General features: G+C 36.9%; 3 protein-coding genes across 3 annotated transcripts; 1 reads left to right on the top strand and 2 right to left on the bottom strand.

The window, feature by feature from the left end:
- Positions 1-233: 233 nt before the first annotated feature.
- On the bottom strand, positions 234-4,498 carry mettl3 (methyltransferase like 3). Its single transcript, XM_056744632.1, has 11 exons — positions 4,247-4,498; positions 3,720-3,907; positions 3,144-3,596; positions 2,876-3,051; positions 2,579-2,792; positions 2,257-2,444; positions 1,841-1,879; positions 1,651-1,759; positions 797-862; positions 527-639; positions 234-434 (listed from the first exon to the last, which is right to left on the bottom strand). Exons 1-11 carry the CDS (start codon positions 4,359-4,361, stop codon positions 323-325), a joined length of 1,773 nt encoding a protein of 590 aa, XP_056600610.1. The 5' UTR covers positions 4,362-4,498; the 3' UTR covers positions 234-322.
- A 194-nt stretch (positions 4,499-4,692) lies between these two features.
- Positions 4,693-6,109, top strand: pop7 (POP7 homolog, ribonuclease P/MRP subunit). Its single transcript, XM_056744659.1, has 2 exons — positions 4,693-4,791; positions 5,060-6,109. The coding sequence occupies exon 2, from the start codon at positions 5,078-5,080 to the stop codon at positions 5,522-5,524; it is 447 nt and encodes a 148-aa protein (XP_056600637.1). The 5' UTR covers positions 4,693-4,791; positions 5,060-5,077; the 3' UTR covers positions 5,525-6,109.
- A 464-nt stretch (positions 6,110-6,573) lies between these two features.
- On the bottom strand, positions 6,574-12,015 carry epoa (erythropoietin a). Its single transcript, XM_056744645.1, has 5 exons — positions 11,654-12,015; positions 8,634-8,764; positions 8,445-8,531; positions 7,976-8,140; positions 6,574-7,744 (listed from the first exon to the last, which is right to left on the bottom strand). Exons 1-5 carry the CDS (start codon positions 11,667-11,669, stop codon positions 7,592-7,594), a joined length of 552 nt encoding a protein of 183 aa, XP_056600623.1. The 5' UTR covers positions 11,670-12,015; the 3' UTR covers positions 6,574-7,591.
- Between the last annotated feature and the right edge of the window lie 5,496 nt (positions 12,016-17,511).

Raw genomic sequence — 17,511 nt, 5'->3', positions numbered from 1 at the left:
AAATAAAAAACTAACAAAAAATAAAGAATAAAAAAGAATAAAGTGAAACATCACAACATGTAACCTTGTTTAATTGTCAGCTGGAAAAACAAATCTTAAAAATAAGTGTCTTGATTTTTTATGTTGTCTCTGAAGAACTACCCATAAACAATAGATAAAGTATTCGATGTAGCAAAGAAACATGGGTCAGTGTTTTTATTAAAAAAACAAAGTGATACAAAAGCCTGTTGATATTATTTTAAATCAACTTTTAATCTTAAAACCTTTGGCAGATCCCATCCAATAACCTGTACATCTGAATGTACACCAGTCAGTCCAGTCGTCACATGTTTTTAGGTTTTGAGATTACTCCATCAGGGTAGCGCTTCTTAAAACGTGAAACAACTTCAGGGTCTAGAAGGTGAATACCATCCAACTGATTACCAAGAGTTATCCTGGAAAGCAATAATGGGAGAGTAAGATAACAAATAATTGAATGCTTGAAAAATTTGTGTTATTTTGTATGTGAATTAAAAACCAGACTTACCAATTAGGCTGCACATTGTGTGGTCTGCCAAACATCTCAATCTTTCTTGTGCCCGGCGACAAACGTTCAATCATTCCATATATTTCATCAGGTTTGTGACTAGTTGAGCGGACCTTTTATGTCGACAGATGGCATGTTCTTGATCATACAGTTTACTAAGTAGAACTGTTAATTTATTTAAGCTACAGCTTATGAACTATGAAAGTAATCAAGCAATACACATAGCTCATCAACACACATCTTGTTTAATGATCATTGGTTATGGCTTACCTCTGCCACTATGACATCACAATCAAGGCCTCTGTTAAAACCTTGTGGATTTCCTTTTACTCCCACCTAGACAACAGAGAAAAAACACAAGTCAAGACTAGTCAATCTAGTTAGAGTTGAGTTGGGTATAGGGTTAGAAGATTAAGTTGACATGTACAGTAGTTTCAAAATTACTTATAGTCAGTGGAATGTTGATTTGAGGGACTATCAAAACATTAGTATTGTTTTAATGAGAATATGAACTTGTTTTCTCTTAAGTATTAAAAATCTGCAAAAACATTTTATTTGTCATTTTGACCCTGTTAAAATTTTCTGCAAATATAAACATTCTAATTTTGAAGTTTGGGGGATAAAATTAATAATTTAACTTAAAACACATACTCAAAAATAGCATATTTAGAAAAACTGAAATTAGTTTTAGAGTGGGTTCCGCAGCCATATATAACCAGTCAAAATCTAGTATTTTATGCTGCTGTACTTGAAGGCGCAGTTTTTGATTATCAACGCTAGAGTACGATCTGTACGGATCACTGATCATCCGCGATCCGTTTCACCACTATACCAAAGGGAAGAGGGAGAAGAAACGCACGTTGTAGAGTTGTTTGTCCGTTTAGGGCTGCTGTACAAAACATACCGGCGAATTCAATTTAGGGCCGCTCAGTATGTAGATATAAACATCTTATGCTAAGGTATGAGAAACATAACGGCTCATTATGTAAATTCTTTATACACAGCTGAAGAAATACTTTTGTATATTATATTGCATTTCTGTCAATAGATCGTCCTAAAAAACCTGTATTGTTCCTATTAAGATTAAGTGTAAGATAACAACATTTCTAGTATTATGCACATACCAAACAATGCTCCTTGCCATGATTCAGCCAGTGTCCTGTTCTTCCAGTGCGAATGATTCTCTGAAGCTGATTGGTCTTCACCCAGATAATCTCATCTACCCGGTCATAGCTGATTGAGTGACAAGAAATGACTTCACTAATATTTAAACGGGTACCTCAGTTTGCATTTTTTAGATGTAAAAGCACTTACCCCCATAAGCTTAGACACTCTCTGCCCAGTTCCATAGCTCTGCAAAAACAGAAGTTAAACAATTGCTAACATAAACTTGGATTGTTGCCAAGCTACATTACATCATCTCCTTTTAACGTAATCAGATCCTTTATTATCACACCACGCACATAACAGAGGCACTATGTATACAAATACATTTATGCAGAGGTTGAGTGTGTATGAAAAATGTGTAGAGAGTGTTTAGAGCTGTTAAAGGTGTAATTCTGCTAAATTAAAAAATAGCATGATTAATGACCATTGAATGACAAAGTGATATTTTGTGATGCATTCCCAGTAGCTATGGAGTTGAAGTACGATGGCAAGATCAATGACTACACCATGACTAGAATGCTTAAAGATAAGCTTTGTGTGCAGCATTTTCCCAGAGCCTCTACCTTCCTGTCACCCAGAGGAAAAGGAAACCATCATCCTGCAGAATAGGAATGTTGAGTTTCCTCATCTCGTCATCTGTGAGTGTTCCGTATGGAAGCTCCATGTGGATGTCCCACGGTGGGTCTGCCATCACCACCGCAAACTTCCCCAGGATGGAGACATCCAGATAACGGATATCACAGCAAATCCACTGAGTTTGGGAAGAGGTCATATTTGAACATCTACTAACATTTACTGCTGAATTTATAATGAATATTCTTTATGAATACTGGTTTTAGATGCAATGACATGAAATGGTGTGGAGCAGGTCGGTGGATTTGATACCTGCGAGGGAAACAGCTTGCCCACATTGCTGTCTCCATCAGTGGAGTGCAGTCCAAGCTCAATAGCCCCTGCTTGTGGCCCCGCTGTGTCACCCTCTGCCTCTGGAGGGCTGTCAATCTCATAGTGCACATATTTACAAGTGTCCATGTGGAAACAAGTGTTAAGAAAGGAGCAGTCGCCAAGGCTTTCATCTGTGTGTTTGTTGATTATTCGCCTAAAAATACACATAACATTCAATAGTTATACATTCATCAACTTGAGCAGCCACAAAAACGTGGTACGCGATAGGAAGCTGACCTGAAGTGCAGCTTGGTGCAGGGCTGAGGTGTGTCCCCTGACTGCACACACTCTTCTTTAGTCCCATGATCACAGAACTCCTGCACTTGAGCTCGGCCTCGAGAGCGAAACTTCTCCACAATCGACTGCTCCTTGGCTGAACTGGTGTTCAACAGCTCAAGGATCTCTTGGCTCACCTGACAAACAAGACCCCACGTATAAATACATTTAACCATTTAAACATTGTGAAGGTTCTGTTGACTAGCTGCTTAAAATAAATTAAATTGACCTTTTTGCTCTGCTGTTCCTTAGTGGACTGCTGACTCAGTAGGCTCTCAATCTCCATGTCCAGGTGAGATGCTTGCACCTTATTGCTACGTCCTTTTTTCTCAGACCCACCCCCCCCTCCTCCAGACGATCCGGTAAGATGCAAGTTTGAGACAGGAACCTGCAAGGCAGAAGATTTCCTAGGAGGAGAGGATTGGGCTTGAAGCAAGGGAGAGGAGCCTGGAGCTCTTTTTTGATGAATGATGTCATCTACTTTTCTTTTAATGGCAGTTCTCTGTGGCTGTGCTGCACTTCCGATCATAGCCCATAGTTTTGTGTGGTCGACAGAAGTGACAAGGGTGGAAGAGGAGGATGAGGAAGCTGTGGCGGATGGCTGCCGAACCACAATAAGCTCTTGAGCAGAAAATTTTTGCAGGAGACTTTGTATGCATGGGTGGGAAACTGGAGAATCGGACTGTGTTAGGGTTGTAAGAAAGATGAGAGAAAAATAGGCAAGAATGAATATATACTTTGGGTGTTTCTGGAGAATTCATAAAAACTACATCCATGTGTGTATGCATTTGCAAATACGTCTTACTGTGTTAAGCTGGTTGGTGATTACAAGGGAATCTGTTGGCAGCGAAAGGCTTAGTTCAGAAAGGTATCCCAGCAGCCTCCTCTCTAGTTCTGGGTCTGGAGACTGCTCTACTTCCACCTGCGATGGACTCTGGAGGGCTGGTCCAGGGCTATCACTCCTTGCAGACACTCCCTCAACACCTCCAGTTTCTGTTAAAAACATAGGACAAGGATTATAATGTTGTAAAATACAGTAAGTGTCATTATAAATTTGTAGTTTATGATTCTAAAGTATTTTGACAAAACCGTAGGTTTGAATACATTAAACTTTTCATAAAGGAAACGTTTTAGTTTTAATGCAATTTTAAAATTGCACATTTGTGACAGAATATTGTATGTTTACCAAGTTAGCAAGCTTTGTGACACGGTGTAACAATTTGCACTGGTTACTTTCCATAGTAAACAGATATTATTAGGCAAGTCAATAAAATACCATTTAAGACACAGTTGGTAGTTTTGTAGATTTGTTGCATGTCAACATAACGTTACCGATTTCCAGCTGAGCGGGTTCTTTTCTTCTCCTCTGCAGCCTCTCCCGCAGGGAATCGAGCTGCTTTTTGTGCTGCTTTTTGTGCGCCTGGATGTGACTCCATGTGTCCGACATAGCTTGTTCACAAACACACAAATAATACACCAGCAGAACTTACAAATAAATATGACTTTACATAAACGAGAGTTAATAACTGTCGAGAGACTGTGGTGTTCGTTCACATACCGCCAAACAAGTGGTATTTCAAAATAAAAGACTGGTGCCACTGCAAATAAAATGTAACATTATCAACTTTATGATGGTACTAATAAATAGTAAAAAAATATATATGAAAACTTTATTAATATACACGTATGGTACCCATTTTTATTTACAATGAGTAAAATGATAAATATACTTTTTTCAATGAAGCAAAACAGAGGCGCTTTAGGAAGCATTTCCGGGGCTCGAGTGAACATTTCCGGTAGATGAAATTAGATCTGCAGAGCAAATACGTTTACTGAATCTTTATTCTTCTTTTTAAAGGCAACCTCTTCAATTCAAGGTACTGTTTATGCATAAAACAACAAAATTAATGTTGTAATTATCTCTCCGCTATCATACATTTTTTATAATATGGCTAGCTGTGTTCTTCGCTATAACGTTAACATTTCTAAAATAATTATTGTACTAGAATCTCAGATCGAGATGAAGTCTCAATCCACAATTGCACAAATTAGATTATACATTTTTCTGCCGTGTATTATATTCACTGTAAAAGCTGTATTATTAACCAGAAAATTATTAAACCTTGCTTAACGGTGGTTTTCCAGCATTATAAACATATTGACATGGCCGAGCCACGCAGCCCGGTGTCTGCAGCACTTCCCCACAATCCGATCTCGATGCCCACCCCCGAGGGCTCGACTCTAGAGATGGACCCGATGGAGTACACGCTCCGTAAGCGTCTGCCCCGCAAACTACCCAAACGACGGAACGATGTCTATATCAATATGAAAACAGACTTCAAGGCCCAGCTGGCGAGGTGTCAAAAGCTTTTGGACGCCCATAGGGAAATATGTATACACGGTCTGGGACTTGCTATAAACCGGGCCATCAACATAGCCCTCCAGCTTCAGACGTCCAGTCAGGGTGCGCTGGAGCTGTCGGCCAACACTTCCACCGTAGAGTTGATCGACGATCTAGATCCAGAGGATCCGGATGAGGCGGGAGAGCCGCTTACACGCACCCGTAATAACTCAGCCATCCATATCAAAGTGTTTTATCCAAGTTCATAAACCCAGCATAATTTTCAACCAAATACCTGGAACAACCAGTTCATGAACATTCTTTTAACGTTAATGGCGTTTATTAGTCTTGTTTAATGCATGTTGATATAATTTATGTTATTGTTCAGAGGGCTTTTTAAGTACAGAGAAATGGAAAATGTGCCATACATATAGCCATAAAGTTTGTATATTTATGTTAATTTTCCTTATACATGCTTGTAAAGCATTCATTAGAATACAATTTAAGGTCAAATTAACGGCTATATCTTCATTTTGTTTGGTGTTGTGGCAATTCATTCATAAGATTTTTGACTGCAAGATGTTTTTGAGAAAGTGGGAATCAACATAAATACAAATGTCTGTAATACATTTTATTCTGTATAAAACATTATGGCTTTGCCCACAGTCATCCAGAAGATGTTGGAGAGACTTGAAAAGGAGTTATCCAATAAATATTTGTCAGTGATACAAGAGGATCCTGTTTTGTCCGGAAATTAAAAAACAAGTCAATCCTATAGACGCACTATGAAAACCCAGAATGCTTTGCTGTACTGAGAAAGAACAGCATGATTAAACTTTTGTTTTGCCTTGGCTCATTGGCTGTTGGGTTAAACTGTGTTAGATTAGATTTGGGGTGAATCATTTATTAAAGATGCTCGTGTACGTAATGAATGAAAAAGTAGATATTGGTGAAGACTCGTGGTTTAAATTACAAATAAGAAAATGGTCAGAAATGTTTAGAAGTGGGATTAAATAAAAAAATCTTTTTTTTGTGCTTCTTTTTTAAAACTCCATTTACATTTTTGGCATAATATATTCCAAACACTCTTTTCCCCATACCTACAAATGTTCTTATCAACAGGTTCTTCAAAAAATCAATTTGAAATCACGTGTATACTACAAAATGGTGAGCAGTGTATTAAATCATTGTCACGAGAGATGCTTCATAAGACAAAAAGACGAACTTCCTATTTCCTTGATTTTATCATCTGAACTATGAATACTTTGTAGTTAAACAGCAAATAACATTGTGATTAAAGAACCACGCAACAGGAAGAAACAGCTACAAACATACTTTGTTGCATCCAGGCAGTGACCGACAGATGTAAAAAAACAGGGTATTTTGCAAAACAAACATGTCAACATACAAACAAAAATATCGACCTACAATCATTACCCAAAGGCATATATGCAGCCTAGTGAGTCAAGTGGAAGTGAGGAAGGATGTACGTCACACACCAATCAATATTTTTCCTGGCAGCAGTGTTATCTTCAGAACAGCGTGCTCCACAGCGTAATTCAGACGTGAACTAACGCAGAGACCCATCAGCTCGCACGAAATTTTCCAATTCCCAACAAAAGCGCAATCCAGTCCTTCCTCCATTTCACCCCAAATGACCTGTAACAATTCCCCGTTTTACAACTTCCCACCCTTTAAACATTCCCAGCAGCATTCTTAAAAGAACCACACACATACATTTCATACACTGATATTATTATAAAACCCACAGTGCATAATTAATATTGATAAATAGTCTTCTCTATGAACACTTCAATGTTTGGAGTTGCTTGAGGCAGCAGTACATATAGAAAAAGTTGTCTTCACCTGAATGTCTTCAGAGAAGAATTTGCAAAAGCCAGTGATTCCAACTCTAAGAAATATATCATATAAATAATGACAATTTCAAAAGCGATACAAAACACATGTAAAGCGTCCTGGATAAATCTTCTTAATCGAGCTGGGTGACAAGTGCCATCAGTCATATGGGGAAACAGGAGTGATTTCTGGCAAGTGGTTGATTCCTTTTTGGTTTGATTTTTTCAGTTAATGCAGGTGGGCGTGTGAATGCTCAACACACATAGTGTACACCGCCGTAATCATAAGCCATTCTTGGGGATGTGGTGTTTGATGAGTAAGAGGTTTGTCTCCTTCCTTTTCCCTTTATAGTAAATATTAAAAAATCTCTTTTCACAAAGTGCTACAAGTCCTGGTCATTTCTTCAATCCTTTGTGACTGCAACAATAGTCCATGTCCATATGAGGAGCTCTACTTAAGCCCTTGTCCTAGAGTTTCTATCAGCTAGCACTCTGATGACAGACAGGTGCATTGGCAATCAGAAGGCGCACTTTCCCTCGCAGAAAATTAATGTGGACCTGAAACAGCTCTGAAATTGAGGACACTTTCTGCATCTCCGTGCCCTCATCTTCACTGCTTGAAGGCACATATTCCTGGGAAACAGAGAGAAGGGAAAGCTTTTTTAAATGCTCAAACTGTTTAAATGTTATTACTATACCACACAAATCATAAGTCACCATTCTACAACATACATTTATCTAAGTCGCATTCTCCACTGCTTTCTATTTTTAAACAACCATATTTATAAAGCTATGTATAAGGCATTTTAGCACAACATGCATGTGTCCTATTCCAATTTCTTATATGCTTAATGGACGACTTACCGGAATGCTGAGACTTCGCAACACCTGTCTGATGCTGGCAATGTTACTAACACTGGAATCTATGTGGGAGTGTATTTCGTCAGTTTGGTTGTATGCCTTTAGTGAGCTGATGGCCTCATTCAGCACATACAGGCCTGACTGGACCTCCTGAGCTTGCTCTAGTATCTGAAGTAACAGACAAGTTTTTATAAAAATGCACTCGGTTATACACAAAGTAGACTGTTAACAGCGCCTTATTGAATCAGTCACCTATGCTATGATTTTGCTGACCCCTTAAAATAAGGCAGCATTGCGCATTTGATTTTAATCCGTCCTTTAAGTTTCATAAAAAACATGTGATGAGGTCAATTAGTTTCATTAATTTCATGATCCTCATGACCCTCAATAGCACAGAATTCTTCTAAATTTGAATTCTTGCATTGAAAACGTTATATCTATTTGGCGTTTGATCACGCATAGAAAAACTTACATTCATTGCTTCCCACACCTCAAAATCAACTCGTGTAAGAGGAACAGTGAGGTTTGTTGCAATGGTGCAGTCATCGTTACAAGCTTTCTGAGATAAAGAGACAGAAGGATGACAAGGTAAACATTCTATAAATAGGTGTGTGTGTGTATTTTAAAGGTCACAACTTTAGTCATTGTGTGCATATCTCACCATGGCAGCCTCTGCATCCCAGGCCTCCTTAGTGAAATGGTCAAGGACGCGAAGGTCACAGATGGGGCGTAATGGGGAGGATAGGCCTGGATGGGTCCCCTCCAGCACCATCAGCAGTAAGACAAAGAGTCCTGAAATAAACAGACCATATAAAATAAATATCTTTTCAAATGTTAGGCTTATATTTGTGATTTTGATTCTGCATTCTGCTGAAGAAAAAGAGGACGATTCAATGATGACAGACGTCATTTTCTTTCATGGTAAACTTTATCAAACAACAAACTTTAAAAAAAAGTTACGATTTGTATGAAATATACATAAAAGGTTTCTATATCTATATTTCTCATGCACAAAAAAAACATCATGCGTGACAAGCAAACAACAAGAACAGAGGGTTCCAAACAGTGTATCCTCTGTCTACATGTAATGAACATACAGATTACAAAAAGAAAGTGTTTGTGTGCGTCTCGTTTGCAATATCTAATCCTCTATCACATGCATGTGTAAAAGCTAAGGCATGTGTCAAAGCAAAAATGCAGTGATAAAATACATAAATAATCTTCTCATGTTACTTTCTTATTATCTGCTGTGCTTAAACGAAGGGGTTCAACGTCAATATTGTCACATTTGTCCTATGTTGCTATAGTCATGTGAACATCTTGTATTTAATTCATTCTTGGAATATTCTGAATGAACTCTTTCAGCAGAGGCAGGCTATGACGCAGAAATTAAACCAAAGCTGTACATGTGCTCTTCTTGTCCTAAGGTAATCCTGAGCACAAGGCTGTAACCATGTCTTGAAAATTGTTGGGTGCACAATTGTTTTTATTCTAATGTTCTGTACTGTTAATGTTTTTCTATCATAAAACAGTTGATAAAATTAACTTTTACCTTCTAAACCACTTGACTTCTTTTAACAGTAAATCCCACTTTCTTTGACTTGATTTGGCGATTTTTGAGTCATTTTTAAATTAACAAGCACTGTCAGACCGAGGCAAATCATCTTTTTCGCCATCCTAACTGGATACAGCGGTGTGGAGTGCAGCAAATCAAATATTGGCGCAACTCAATGTCTACAGTGGTTAAAGCCCTACCTGAGCATCACTACACGTTGAGTGATGATGAGCATCATGAGAGATTACAAGGTAGGGTGAACATTTTGATTTTACAACCCTCCGGGACAAGAGTGCATGTGGGTCTTTGTCTTTAAGTTGACCCTAGTTTCACAAATCACTTTACTGCTGATCTTGGCAGACAATGGCGCCTTGTAATGAAGGCAAGTTCTGTTGACACTGTGACCCATCCAAAAACCAACAACTGCTAGAGACAAAGACTGTGCCTGAATGCTACAAAATGCACGTCCGCCATGTAACCCTTGCAGCTTTTCCTGGAACTTGTCTTATATTTTGTGTGACCGATCCTCTTGAATTTCACTGTTACATAATTTAATGCACGCAGTTGGTGCCCTCCTGCACCTCAACATATGGATCTTTATTATCTCTATAATCAGTGCTTTGTTTTCTTTTACCAGCTCCTGTATCTCCTTCATGATGAGAAGAGTCCCCCTCATATAATTGTAAAGGTCTTTGGGTGTAAAGCGCTATATAAATGCCTCATTCATTCATTCGTATTCCCCCAATTTATGGACAAGGTCTCAAGATGCACACCAGTATTTTTTAAGCATTTTTATAAAGGCTACTTAAATGTCCTAATTTAATTTCTAAGCTGTCTGGGAACCGCTCCTTAGTTCAAAAATACAGTTGGATACAAAGGGTTAATTTTAACAGAATCCACTTTAAAAAAGAAATCCATTTGAAAAAGAATGCGTCTACTCTCTATATTCTTACACAAACACACTGAATGAGAAGTGGTTGAAGAAGAAAGCGGGTAAAAGATTGTCCAGACCACCCTCACTGTTCAACAGAGGGCATGTTCGGCTTGAAGTTTAAGCGCTTGAAGTTTAAAGACTTAAAGTTAGGATCTTGGCCAATGTTAAAGGTAACAGGGAAAGTGCCAAAACTAAATGCCAGCAATTAGAGTCTATTTTCTGCCTTGCAAAAGTGGGCACTGACACAATAGCTAATCTTAACCTTGGTTAAACAAAGGCCCTTGACCTATTATTATGTATTTCAACACCTACAAAAGTCCACTACAGCAATTTTTTTGTTCGTAACATGGACTTTGACAATGAAAATCAATAAAAAAATTTGCAAAACAAAGATTATTTATTAAATAGAGATAAAGCTTGATCACTTACAGTACAATCCCACTATTAATTTCTTATATGATGTGGTAAAGTAAAATGAAATATATCATTCTTTCTTCAGAGGCTATTTATAGTCAGCAGAGTTCTTTCTGCAAAGTCACGCTCATGCTTTCAGAAACATTTTGCTGGTCTATTGTAAAGTTTTCATGATGCAGCAATTTTTACATTATGTGAGTCAGCTCCCCTTATAATGTACAAGCTCATGCTTTAAAAGCTGCCAGATCCTGAGTGGGAAAGTCCTCAACAAATGCATCACATGTCAATAATCTCGACTTTTAAAAGGGAAACGATTTCAGTTGTCCAATCACACATCTGCATTATTTTAATTACTAATTGTGGGGTCATCGCCGTTTTTCACTTGTTCTCTTATAAGCAAAATACCTTTAAAGAACGATATGTTGATTTAATTCTCAGTCTTCGCTTTAGCAAGACACGTACCTACCCTCGTGTCGCGTGTCTCGTGCTAAATGTCTCAATGTCAAAATAATAATAGTCATCCAATAAACACGCCAATTAATTTGTACAACAGCAGAGATATCAAAAGTCTACTGAAAAGTTGAATACTAAAGGGTTTATCCTAAAGTTAAGATTTTAACTCGATTAAAAAGTATTGATCCAAAATGTATCAAAAACAGCACATTTGCACTGGTAAGAGATTTATTGTTAGTGGTTTAAAATATTTCATAGAGTAATAGCGCTTTTAATGAAATGTTACAAACTAAAAACAAATAAGCGAAATCTTAAGAAATCTTACCTGAACTGTGAAACATTCGCAAAACAGCTTGGCATTTTTCAAACACATGATTAAAATGGACAAATATCGTGCAAAGACAGCTCAGCTGATAGTAGAAAAGACATCGATAGACTGAAACACAGACGCATCCAGCCCTGCGCGCTGCTTTCAAGTGCTCTCAGCGAGACTCGTACGCGAGCAAATACAATGACATCGTCCTCTACTAGGAGGCACGTACAGCGACCCAGCAGTCTTTGCATCACCCTATTGGCAAGCTTTCAATGAATGTAGGTTAAATGTACACTCACTCCACGAAAGCGATATCGCAATTTAAGCAGAAACGCTGGAACGCTCTCTCTAACACCATGTGAGAGGTGGAGGGTAGACCTTTTATCAATGAGACATCGCCCACATTAATAAAGCCCGAGGTCATATACTTTACTCACTGGGTATCTGCATCTCAGAATCCAGTCTCTTCAGGATCCTCTCCGTTTTGACGTCGATGGCCAATTAATTGCAACCTAAGCTTTTTAAGGTATTGTTAACACACTCATCGGTTCCGTAAACTTATTTATTTTCACTATCCATGACTTTGAAAAAATTAAATATAACAGTGATAGTTATCTGATCAACTTCCTGTTTTGGAAGGATTTGGTCTTTCATTGTTATTCACGTAATCTCACCATGAAGCCACAGAAGTAGCCTACAGTGCCCTAAAAAGGGCTTACTTTTTTCTTAAAGTAATTTTTCTGCAAATGAAAAGTGCATTTTCACATGGCATAGGCATACTGCCAAATAACAGGGTGATAATGTAAAGAAATAAAATAATACTTACTACAATTAAACATAGTAAAATCTAAATATTTAGAGTAGTTCCCCCAAAAATGAAAATTCTGTCATAATTTACTCAAATTTACTCATTTCAAACTTTTATGACTTTATTTTTCTGCAGAACACAAAAGAAAATACGGCGCTGTTCGTACCAATTTTCTTCAAAATATCTTATTTTGTGTTCTGCAGAAGAAACTAAGTCATACAAGTTTTTAATTACAAGAGGGTGAGTAAATAATGATAAAAAGGTTCATTTTTGGTTGAACTATTACTTTAACATTACACTTGTGCCATTCTAGAACGTTGGAGTAACTTGTGGGGTTTTAATGCCAAGAATGAAAACAGAATGACAGATTTAAAACTTGTTGATCAATGGAAACTAAGTTTACAGATGTTAAAGTGACAACAAAATGAAAAAGCCTCAAATTAAGTTAAAAGTAAAGATGATTTTGTAATAGAGTTCTTAACAAAAGTTAGAGAAGATATTGTTGATCTTTAAAAACACAATGACATATTAACAGCTGGCAATTCTGTGAAAATGTCACATTTTTACCCAAGGGTTTTTAGCATACTAACAGCAAATACAGTATAATAACATTTTGTGGTTGAACTAGCCAGGTCTCTCTTCAATTTATTTAAAACATTTGTTTTCATCGTTGTGCATGATTTTTCGTAGTCAGGTAAGTGCCATTTTCAGTTGTGTCATATCCATAACGGTACATATTCCTCATAAATGGACACATGAAAATCCAAATAAAGTAAAGATTTTAAAGTCTATAAAGAACCATCCCTCCTTCATTTTTTGGGTATAATTGCATCAGGTTTGCGCATTTTAAGTCACAGAAATCCTACAAACTTTGTCGTCTCCCAAAAACCATGTCCTTTTTTTTGTCACATCCATAACCCATGTTTATTTGCCTATTTTAAAATAGATAACTTGTGCATAGACTGACTTGTTTAAACTCAAGCCTGTAGTTAAAAGTCTTTGGACATTGTTATAGATAGTGTTCGATGTTAACAAGAATAGATCACCATAGTAAGGCTTTTTATTCTTTTTTTTTTTAAATGGAAACAGTTTTGTGCAATACAAAATAAGGGGGAAACAGGAATGAAAAATATAAATAGAACTACTATATCATACTTAAAATGTTGTTATCAATATAATCAACCAAGATTCTGTGAGTTTATCCAGGACAACTTACTGGTTACTGGTAGAACAAGAGCAGAGGTAAAACATTTGCAGAGTTCAAAGCTCCTAGATTTATCATTTTACCCCCATGGATCAATAAAGATTATCTATATATCCATCTAGAAGTCATTTAAAATAATTCTCAATGAATTTGTCTAAAGTACGTGCTGGAATTATTTAGGCTATTGATTTTGCCAGAATAAGAATTATATCGTGTTGAATAATTTCATATGTATCATCTCTATACACAAAGCAATATGGTGTGGACTAAATATTGAGAGAAAATTAAGAGAGTTTTAAGACCAATAAGTGTGATTTTGAAGAAACTTGATTTAAAAAAGATCTTTTAAGAAAGATAATATAGAAATGCCTCTGTGAAATCTCTATTGATCTATTATTAACTAGGCACACATGAAAGAAGGAAAAAGATTTGGTTGGGCAACAGTTGTACAATATATATTTCTATAGATTTCCAAACTTATGTAGGCCCTGGAGGTATATTATAATTTTATTGATTTAAAAGTGACTTTAATATTCTTTTTACCAATGGTAAATGATGTCAAGTATGGGATAAAATGAACACATGAGCAATTTTGCTCTGGATGAGAGGGGTTATCTAAACTTTGATAATTGGGCTGTGGGGGTTCATAATAGAAAACGTTTGGATAAAAAACATAGTGTCACCATGTTTGCTCTTATGACCCTGTAGTTCACAGAACTACAAAAGCAATTTAGATATTCCTGTATATTATTTCCTCTGTTTTAGTAAACATTGGAATAATACTGTTTTTTTACACACAAAGACAAGTTTTGTATTGCCTACATTCCCCATGTTTGTTTTTATGACTTTAAGCCTATCCGAATCGTTTGTTGTCTTGTTTGATCAAACTACTGTTTGCTCTCTCCCTGCGAGCCAAACTGAGAGCAGGGAGAGACAAGGTACGTGCTGTGGAACATGTGTCATGGCTGGGAAGGGGGCAAGGGCGGGGGCGTCTCGGCATAGTGACTCCGAAACTTGGACCCTGTCTCTGAAATTGGGATGATTCAAAATGAGAGGGGGGTTATGAGTGGGAGTGAGACCCAATGACACCCCAACCACTTATAATAAACAAAGACAGCCAGGAGCTGGTGATGCAGAGAAAGAGAGTGAGAAGGAGTGAGTGAGAATAAGAGGAAGCCCTGCATAGTAAATAGAGAATGACTATACATCCACTGTCTTGATAGAGACTGACTATACGGCAACTGTCTTGATTCCATGAATCAGAGCCAGATAAGGCTCCTTGTTTCAGCTTCAGTGGCGCGCCACAAGACAGGAAACTAATATGAAAGAATGGGAGACGGGGAGGTCGGAGCCACTAAGGTGGCCTGTCGGAAGTTATTGTTTTAGAATAAGAGGCATTCAGTATTAATAAACACAGGATCTTTGGGTATAGCCATTTCTTTATTAAGACAAACTCTGCAGTAAGATGTCTGTTTTAATATTACATAGATTTTTTAAGAGGCCCCCAAAAGTTAAATGTTCATTTAACTTAGCAAATATTTACTGAAAAGGTAATTGGTGTCTTTTTCATGTTGTGGGCAAACATGTTATGTACACTGAAAAAAGTCCTATTCTCAACATTTTTACTGCAGTGTTTTATCGGCATATAGTGCTCAATGAGCAAAAACTTTGCAAAACATTATGCAAGGACTGACAATACATTATAATACTGTATCAGCTATAGGTCACAATAATGTTTTAGTCTACCAGTGGAAAAATGTCTCTTAATTGTTATATCTAATTCTCATAACCAAAAGCACATCTTTATGCCTTGCACCACAACAAAGACATTGTTATGTTAATTGTATTGGTGTCAAAAGGTGAAGCTGCTTTGTGATAAGTCCACTGACCAAAAGAGGAAACATGCAGCTATACCAGATTTTTTGGCAGGCTTCTCCTAACCTACTGGTGGCTCTATTGCTTTAAACAATTCCATGTCTGACTGATTGTTTCAGGAAGACCTCTTGCTCTAAACCCTGCTGCCCACCATCTAACCCTGCTCTTCAGCGATAAATTTAACACAGCACTTCAGGAGGTGTAGGGATTTAAATAGACTGGAAAGATATTTCCAGCTTTGACTTTTGCATTCCTCAACAGCCAGGAAACAAACAGAAATGCTATTTGGCAGAAGTGAATGCAGCTTTGGAATGTGAATCCTTTATTTGAAGTAATTGAACTTGCATTCAATACTTACATTTTATTGCACAATCTGCACATCGTCCATTATCTTAATGATTTTCCTTCTCTGATGCATATATAATTAGCAAATTCGTTGTGGTAGTACCACAAAACTAGAAATGCAGTTATGATGTTTTAATTCTTAACCAACAAACACTGGTTGAAGGACTTGTTTGTTATATGGTACTACTGGCATAGTTATTGTAGAATTAAATTAGTACCGCTTGTTCTGGCCGTTGCACGAACTTAAATATGAGATGCACGGTAATCATGTAACTATGCCAAATTCACAGTTAAACCATTAAGAGAATGAATGACAGCCAGCCAGCAGACAAAAATAAATCCTAGTGTCATTTCCTAAATGAACACATCAGTATCTAAACTAAAGCTGACAGAAAACCCAATAATGCAGTTACAAGTACCTAACATAATATTACATAAATGTTCGTAATACACAAAAACAAAAATGTAAACTATGTTAGATTTTAGCAACAACATTTTCAGTCCACTTTTTGGCAATACCTGGATCAACTAATAGGTCAGTTAGTATCATTATTATTATCATTATCTACTTTATAGATCCATCGTAGGAAATTAAAATTGTTACAATAATAGCAGCCACATTCATTCTTAACACATAAACAACACATATCCAGCACATAAATACAAAAGATATAAAAAACATACAAAAGACTAAAAGTGCAGTAACTGGATAGTATAATTATTAAGCATTCAATTGCAGGCATGAATGATTTACGGTGCCAGTCCTATATATTGGTGGGATCCCTCTAAATAGTAATTTCTGAATATTGTTGATATTCCTGAATCACATTCTATTTTTAGTTATTTTACCACTGTAGATATTTGTCAATTAAATGTAAAAAAGCATGAAAAAAAAGAGTCTGATACAATCTCTATTTAAATTGCACATTTATGATGATACTGCCAGCTTCCACTTACCTACAGTTATTGGTACAGCTTGAATCATAACCATCTACAAACAGCTTGACCTCTATATATTGAGTATTATTCCAATCTGACCACAGTACTTTGCCTTCCCTCTCCAGATTTGTGCCTGATCTGAAGTGTTCATCTTCAGTCAAAACACTACAATTTTGCCAGTATTCATATATCCCTTATCATCAATGTTTATTGTGGTCTATTCTTTGACCTTGTGGTTTGTTTTTATACATACTTGTGTTTTTCAGTGTTGCTTTTATCTACCTGTCATATCTATGACCTTGTTTTAGAAATGGTTTCTGCCCAATTCCCTTCCAAAGGCTCATATATTAATTTCCCGGAGCTATTTTTAGAAACTACATCACACAATTCCTTTAGCACAAGTGATGTAAGGCCTACATACAGTGCCTCACACAGCAATATGCATGGACTTATCCTAAATAATGGCCAGAAATGTTTCCAAAACCAAACCATTTGTTTACATTTTGATATGTTTTCTTTTCTTTGCCAATAGCATCTAATCTGTCCAGACAGAGATATTTTTGGTTTAGTTCCTGCTTTAGACCCTTTTGCCAGATTGATTTGTGATACTTTTTAAGTGTTGTGTGCATAGTTAGTGGCATGCATAGGTATTGTTTATCTTCACATGTCAAGGAAATTAAAGGGTACTGTATGTTTCTG

The sequence above is a fragment of the Triplophysa dalaica genome, chromosome 1 (assembly GCF_015846415.1).
Source record: "Triplophysa dalaica isolate WHDGS20190420 chromosome 1, ASM1584641v1, whole genome shotgun sequence".
NCBI classification, from domain to species: domain Eukaryota; kingdom Metazoa; phylum Chordata; class Actinopteri; order Cypriniformes; family Nemacheilidae; genus Triplophysa; species Triplophysa dalaica.
Note: the sequence above shows the minus strand (reverse complement) of the source record. Positions and strands in the feature narration are given on the sequence as shown.